Raw genomic sequence first — 7711 nt, 5'->3', positions numbered from 1 at the left:
TTTTTTTTTTTTTTTTTTTTTTTGAGACGACGTCTGGCCACAGCTGGCGTGGCAGCAGTTTGCTGGAGTTGAGGGTCAGCCGTCCCTCTCTGCAGGGTGGGTCACCCTCCTGTTAACCACACCCCGCCCCACCCGCTTCCTCCCTCACGTGCCTCATCAAGCATTTGCTGTTGTTTTCCTCATAGTAACGTTAAGAGAAAAGTGAAATATTTTTGTCTCCCTGTCTCTGTCAAAAGTGGGAAAACGAAAGATAGACCAAGAGGGCCGTGTGTTTCAAGAAAAGTGGGAGAGAGCGTATTTCTTCGTGGAAGTACAGAATATTCCAACATGTCTCATATGCAAACAAAGCATGTCTGTGTCCAAAGAATATAACCTAAGACGCCACTATCAAACCAACCACAGCAAGCACTACGACCAGTATACGGAAAGAATGCGTGACGAGAAGCTTCAAGAGCTGAAAAAAGGGCTCAGAAAGTATCTCTTAGGCTCGTCAGACACCGAGTGTCCCGAGCAAAAACAAGTGTTGGCAAACGCAAGTCCAACCCAGAAATCCCCCGTGCAGCCTGTGGAGGACCTGGCTGGGAACTTATGGGAGAAGTTACGTGAAAAAATCAGGTCTTTTGTGGCATATTCTATCGCAATCGATGAGATCACGGATATAAATAATACCACCCAGTTGGCCATTTTCATCCGCGGCGTCGATGAGAACTTCGATGTGTCCGAAGAACTTCTGGACACAGTGCCCATGACGGGTACAAAATCTGGAAACGAGATCTTTTCGCGTGTTGAGAAGAGTCTGAAAAAGTTCTGTATCGACTGGTCGAAATTAGTAAGCGTGGCCTCCACTGGCACCCCGGCGATGGTGGATGCCAATAACGGGCTTGTCACAAAACTGAAGAGCAGGGTGGCCACGTTCTGCAAGGGTGCGGAACTGAAGTCCCTCTGTTGTATAATTCATCCGGAATCACTTTGTGCTCAGAAGCTGAAGATGGACCACGTCATGGACGTGGTAGTGAACTCCGTGAACTGGATATGCTCCCGGGGACTGAACCACAGCGAGTTCACAACCTTGCTCTATGAGCTGGACAGCCAATATGGTAGCCTCCTGTACTACACGGAGATTAAGTGGCTCAGTCGCGGGCTGGTGCTAAAGAGATTTTTCGAATCGTTGGAAGAAATCGACTCCTTCATGTCGTCCAGAGGCAAACCCCTGCCTCAACTGAGCTCCATAGATTGGATCCGAGACCTGGCCTTCTTGGTTGACATGACGATGCACCTGAACACTTTGAACATCTCTCTCCAAGGGCACTCCCAAATCGTCACGCAGATGTATGACTTGATCCGGGCGTTCCTAGCAAAACTGTGCCTCTGGGAGACTCATTTGGCGAGGAATAATCTGGCCCACTTTCCCACCCTGAAATCGGTTTCCAGAAATGAAAGCGATGGCCTGAACTACATTCCCAAAATCGCGGAACTCAAGGCCGAATTCCAGAAAAGGTTGTCCGATTTCAAACTCTACGAAAGCGAACTGGCTGTGTTCAGCTCCCCGTTCTCCATGAAGATCGACAGTGTGCACGAGGAGCTCCAGATGGAGGTGATCGACCTGCAATGCAACACGGTCCTGAAGACGAAATACGACAAGGTGGGAATACCAGAATTCTACAAGTACCTCTGGGGCAGCTACCCGAAATACAAGCACCACTGCGCAAAGGTTCTCTCCATGTTCGGGAGCACCTACATCTGCGAGCAGCTCTTCTCCATTATGAAACTGAGCAAAACAAAATACTGCTCCCAGTTAAAGGATTCCCAGTGGGACTCTGTACTGCACATCGCAACGTGATAGAGAGAAAACTCCTGGCAGGACCCTATGGTGGGAAGGGCTGGAGTCTTCTAGGCCCAAAGGAGATGACAAAATGAATTATTTTTTTCTCTTTTGAGACGGCGTCTTGCTCTGTCGCCCAGGCTGGAGTGCAGTGGCGCAATCTCGGCTCACTGCAACCTCCAGCTCCTGGGTTCGAACGATTCTCCTGCCTCAGGCTCCCGAGTAACTGGGACTACAGGCGTTCGCCATCAGGCCCGGCTAATTTTTGTATTAGTAGAGACGGGGTTTCACCATGTTGGCCAGGCTGGTCTCGAACTCCTGACCTCAGGTGATCCACCCGCCTCGATCTCACAAAGTGCTGGGATTACAGGCATGAACCACTGTGCCCAGCCGACAAAATGAATTCTTAAACATTTTTTTTTCAGTTTTTTTTCCACTTTGAATCAGAAATATAATCTGCAGTATCATACTTGTTTATATGACATTGTATGCCTCACTACTCAGTAAAAATCAAGAAAGTTTTATTGTAGTATTGGTACTTGACTTTTCTTCTGCCTGGCCTGTTTCATTCATTCACATTACCTGCCTGCCAGCCTGATAGGCACTGTAGTTGGCATCTCGAAGTTTAAATCAATCAACAGAGAAATAGGGAGAGAGACGTGTATATTTGCTTTTTGGTTTTTGGGGTTTCTTTTGAGACGGAGTCTCACTCTGTCACCCAGGTTTCAGTGCAATGGCGCGATCTGGGCTCACTGCAGCCTCCGTCTCCCAGGTTCAAATGATTCCTCTGCCTCAGCCTCCCGAGTAGCAGGGATTACAGGTGCCCACCACCATACCCTGCTCATTTTTGTATTTTTAGTAGAGATAGGGCTTCACGATGTTGGCCAGTCTGGTCACAAACTCCTGACCTCAAATGATCTGCCTGCCTTGGCCTCCCAAAGTGCTGGAACTACAGGCGTGAGCCACCACGCCCAGCCCGAGACATATATATTTGTGGAGGAGTATATATGAACACACATTTATCTCCCATTCCCATCTGCGTGGTGTCCCACATGGTCTAATATGTTTCCAAGTTTCAGGAGAAATAGTTGAAAACATACAGACATACTATAATCCTATGTCATCTGTCTTTGCCTTCACCCGGAACCAGAAAGGTCAGTTTTAAAATGGAAAACCCCAGAGCCAGAAAGGTCAGGTTTAAAACGGAAAACCCCAGAGCAAATAACATAGGCTGTGTCTATAAAAGTTAGACAAAGTAAGTTGAGGTTTAGAGGTTATCTTTTTTTTTTTTTTTTTTACTTCGAATAGTTACAGAAAAGTTGTGGCCAAGCACATGGCTCACACCTGTAATCCCAGCACTTTGGGAGGCCAAGGTGGGTGTATGACTTGAGGTCAGGAGTTCGAGACCAGCCTGGGTAACATGGTGAAACCCCATCTCTACTGAAAACACAAAAATTAGCTGGGCGTGGTGGCGCGCACCTGTAATCCCAGCTACTCAGGAGGCTGAAGCAGGAGAATCACTTGAACCCAGGAGACGGGGTTGCAGTGAGATTGTGCCATTGCACCCCAGCCTGAGCAACAAAGTGAGACTTTGTCTCAAAAATAAAAGTTGCAAAATTAAAATTGTATGAAAAATACTCACATGCCCTTTAGCCAGACTCTCAATCGATAACATTTTACCCTTGTTTCATTATTCGATCACTTTGTCTCCCTCCTCCATTCCCTCCCTCTCCCTCTCACTCATATGTGTGTATGTGTGTCTATAATCAGTGCCTGTGGTAAGTGCGTATAAGCAAATGTCTATGAGTATGTATGATATGTGTATAAATGGATGTGCATTATTTTCCTGGATCGTTCAAGGGAAAGTTACATATATCATTTACCACCAAATACTTAAGTGAGTCTTTTCTGAGAACAGGGATATTCTCTTACACAATCACGTTTCCTTTACCAACTTCAGTAAATTGAACATTGTTGCAATTATTTTATCCAGTTTACTGTTCACACTCTAGTTTTCTCTGTTGACCCAATAATATCTTTCCCTTTTTCATTTTTGGAAACAAGGAAATGGTCTGTCTGTTGCCCAGGCTGGAGTGCAGTGGTGTGACCTTGGCTCACTGCAACCTCTGCTTCCTGGGTTCAAGTGATCCTCCCACCTCAGCCTTCCAAGTAGCTGGGACTACAGGTGCGTGCTACCACGCCCAGCTAATTTTTGTGGTTTGTTTGGTTTTTTTGTAGAGACGGGGTCTCCCTTTGTTGCCCAGGCTGATCTCAAACTTCCGGGCTCAAGCAATCCACCTGCCTTGGCTTCCCAAAGTGATATCTTTCCCTTAACAGAATTTTTCGGCCAGCCGCAGTGGCTCACGCCTGTAATCCCAGCACTCTGGGAGGCCGAGGCAAGTGGATCATGAGGTCAGGAGATCGAGACCATCCTGGCTAACATGGTGAAACCCCGTCTCTACTAAAAATGCAAAAAATTAGCTGAGCGTGGTGGCGGGCGCCTGTAGTCCCAGCTACTTGGAAGGCTGAGGCAGGAGAATGGTGTGAACCCTGGAGGCAGAGCTTGCAGGGAGCCGAGATCGCGCCACTGCACTCCAGCCTGGGCGACAGAGCAAGATTCCGTCTCAAAAAAAAAAAAAATAGCATTTTTCTCCTGGCAGGTTGTCATTTGAAGGCCTGTGTATGTGTGTGTGTAATCTCTATTAGTCTCTGGAATTAGTGACACAAAATTGTGAATACTTTCCAGATTGGGGGAATTCATGTGATCAGGATGGAGGAAGGCTGTGGATCTCCACCTAATGACCCACTCAGGAAGCAATGGAGAAAAGGACTTTGATACAAATGACAGGGAGTGCAGGAGGGAGAGAGCAACCCCCAGGCCAGCAGCCCAGTTGGAGCCGAGGTGCCTATCCTCGGACACAGGAAAAGGACACAGGAAATGCCCTCCAGGCAGTTCCTGTCGTTGACTTCAGGTACAGCTGGGTCTGGCAAGCTCAGTACTCTTTTGGAGAAGGAATCCCAGATGGGCTGGTTTCTAATGGGAGTCGGAGGGAAGCCCAGGTCTTGGCAGAACTGAGCACTTGTTGACACCACATATCAGAGGTGTGGCCGTGCAGCAGGACCAGAGCAGCCCCCACTGTTATAGACAGGAAGCTGAAGCTCAGAGTGGCTGAGTGGCTTGCTCAAGGTCACACAGCCATTATAGGAGTTGTGAGGATTCAAACCAGGGTCCATGTGACTCCAAAGTCCATGTGCCTCACTCTTTTTTTTTTTTTTTTTTTGGGATGGAGTGTCGCTCTGTCGCCCAGGCTGGAGTGCAGTGGTGTGATCTCGGCCCAATGCAACCTCCGCCTCTCAGGTTCTAGTGATTCTCGTGCCCCAGCCTCCCGAGTAGCTGGGATGACAGGCATGTGCCACCACGCCCGATTAATTTTTGTATTTTTTAGTAGAGACGGGGATTCACCATGTTGGCCAGGCTGGTCTCGAACCCCTGACCTCAAGTGATCCACCCGCCTCAGCCCCCCAAAGTGCTGGGATTACAGGCATGAGCCACCACAGCCGGCCCATGTGCTTCATTCCTGAGCAGCCACTGTACCTGACACGGAGACCTAGCAGGTATCTGTCTTGCAGCCTCTGCCCTCATCATCTGTCATGTGTGTGGCTCCCTGGTGGTCTACTCATCAGATGACAGGGAGGGGACAGTAGGGCTCAGCCTAGGCTGCCTTCCGTTGGCCGGGCCATTCATGAAGCTGTTCTGCTTTGAATCAATTCCCAAGGCCCCAGGATTCCTTCTTTTCCCTGGAATGTATGTTGGGACCAGGATGGCTTGAGATATGATGGCCACTGACATGCACTGTCACTCATGGGACTGAGCTAAGACTTGGGGACTGACTGAATGGGTGAGAAAGGTTTTTCATTTGTTTTTTTGAGACAGTCTTGCTCGGTTGCCCAGGCTGGAGCGCAGTGGCAGGATCTCAGCTCACTGCAACCTCTGCCTCCCGAGTTCAAGCAATTCTCCTGCCTCGGCCTCCTAAGTAGCTGGGATTACAGGCGCCCCCTACTACACCCAGCTAATTTTTGTATTTTTAGTAGAGACAGGGTTTCACCATGTTGGCCAGGCTGGTCTGGAACTCCTGACCTCAGGTGATCTACCCAACTCCACCTCCCAAAGTGCTGGGATTACAGGCATGAGCCACCGAGCTTGGCCGGGAGAGGTTTTTAGAAGGGCAATGGGGTGTCTGCAAATGAGAGCCCTTCAGAGTGGTGTGGTCAGGGAGATGGGCAGGGGCCCAGCCTAGGAATAGGGGCTGGATTCGGTGGGTCTCTGTCAGTTTCCAGGAGCAGGGGTTGTACTGCATCTGTCCCAAGGCCCCGACTTCCCATCCCAGGATGAGCAGAGGAAAGAGTCAATCTCTCCTCCAATACAGGCCCTGGGACTAGGGGCCTACGGCGGGCCCCGGAAGCCAGACTCCCCTCACACTTGCCCGGAATGTACCTGTGTGCCATATTCATATGAATATGAATTCCATATTCAGCCCCAGGCCTGAACCACAGATCCTGAGCTCTGCAGGGTCAGGATAAAGTACTGGATCTGGAGGGCCTTTAGAATCAAAAAGAAAAGCCTGGGTCAGCCGCGGTGACTCACGTCTGTAATTCCACCACTTTGGGAGGCCGAGGCAGGTGGATCACCTGAGGTCGGGAGTTGGAGACCAGCCTGGCCAACATGGTGAAACCCCATCTCTACTAAAAATACAAAACATTAGCCGGGCCGGGTGGCGGGCACCTGTAATCCCAGCTGTCCTGGAGGCTGAGGCAGGAGAATTGCTTGAAACCGGGAGTCAGAGGTCACAGTGAGCTGAGGTTGCTCCATTACACTCCAGCCTGGGTGACAAGAGTGAAACTCCTTCAAAAAAAAAAGAAAAAAACTGGTTCCACCTCCCAGTACTGTCACTTTCTTGCATTACTGCATAAACAAACCACTTAATTTTATGAGCTTTGGTTTCCTCATCCATAAAATACCTGCCAGACAGTGTTGATCTCAGAACTGGAGATGATGGAATGAGCCTAGCACTATGACTGGCCTCAAGAAAATTGTTGGCTAAACAGAGGTGCAGCCCTTAGAGCAGGCAACTTTAGTTTTTTTCTTCCTTCCTTGTGGGCGTGGCTTCCCAATCACCCACCCATTGAGAGGCCTCCTCCCCAGCACGCTGCAAGCCCACTTTGAGGGAACCAGAAATATACAAAAACCATGGGAAAACATTTGGTCAGGACCTCAGCTTGGAAAAAAATGAAACAATCATGAAAATAAGTATTTTGTTTTTTATATGTACATATATTTTTTATATTTATTTATTTATTTATTTATTTATTTATTTTTGAGACAGAGTCATGCTCTGTCGCCCAGGCTGGAGTGTGGTGGCGCGATCTTGGCTCACTGCAACCTCTGCCTCCCGGGTTCAAGCGATTCTCCTGCCTCAGCCTCTTGAGTACCTGGGATTACAGATGTGTACCACCGCACCCGGCTAATTTTTTTGTTGTCGTTGTGTTTTTAGTAGAGACAGGGTTTTGCCATGTTGGCCAAGCTGGTCTCGAACTCTTGGTCTCAAGTCATCCGCCCGCCTTGGCCTCCCAAAGTGCTGGGATTACAGATGTCAACCATTGTGCCCAGACTTTAATTTGTTTTTTTAGAGACAGGGTCTTGCTCTGTCACCCAGGCTGAAGTACAGTGGCACGATCACAGCTTACTGCAGCCTCGAACTCCTGGGCTCAAGCAATCCTTCCACCCAGCCTGGGACTACAGGTGCACGCCACCACACCTGGCTAATTTTTAAAAATGTTTGTCGGCCGGGCGTGGTGGCTCAAGCCTGTAATCCCAGCAATTTGGGAGGC

At 48.9% G+C, this 7711-nt stretch overlaps 1 protein-coding gene across 1 annotated transcript in view; it reads left to right on the top strand.

The window, feature by feature from the left end:
- The window catches only part of LOC105550335 (general transcription factor II-I repeat domain-containing protein 2B), a 7438-nt gene extending 5094 nt beyond the window's left edge, over nucleotides 1-2344 (top strand). The window contains exon 3 of the mRNA XM_011995235.1: nucleotides 237-2344. Within this exon, the coding sequence (XP_011850625.1) occupies nucleotides 237-1840 (1604 nt within the window). The 3' untranslated portion in view covers nucleotides 1841-2344. The remainder of the gene's footprint in view (nucleotides 1-236) is intronic.
- The last annotated feature ends 5367 nt before the right edge of the window (nucleotides 2345-7711 follow it).

The sequence above is a fragment of the Mandrillus leucophaeus genome, unplaced genomic scaffold (assembly GCF_000951045.1).
Source record: "Mandrillus leucophaeus isolate KB7577 unplaced genomic scaffold, Mleu.le_1.0 Scaffold479, whole genome shotgun sequence".
In the NCBI taxonomy this organism is placed as follows: Eukaryota; Metazoa; Chordata; class Mammalia; order Primates; family Cercopithecidae; genus Mandrillus; species Mandrillus leucophaeus.
This window is presented reverse-complemented; position numbering and strand designations above follow the sequence as displayed.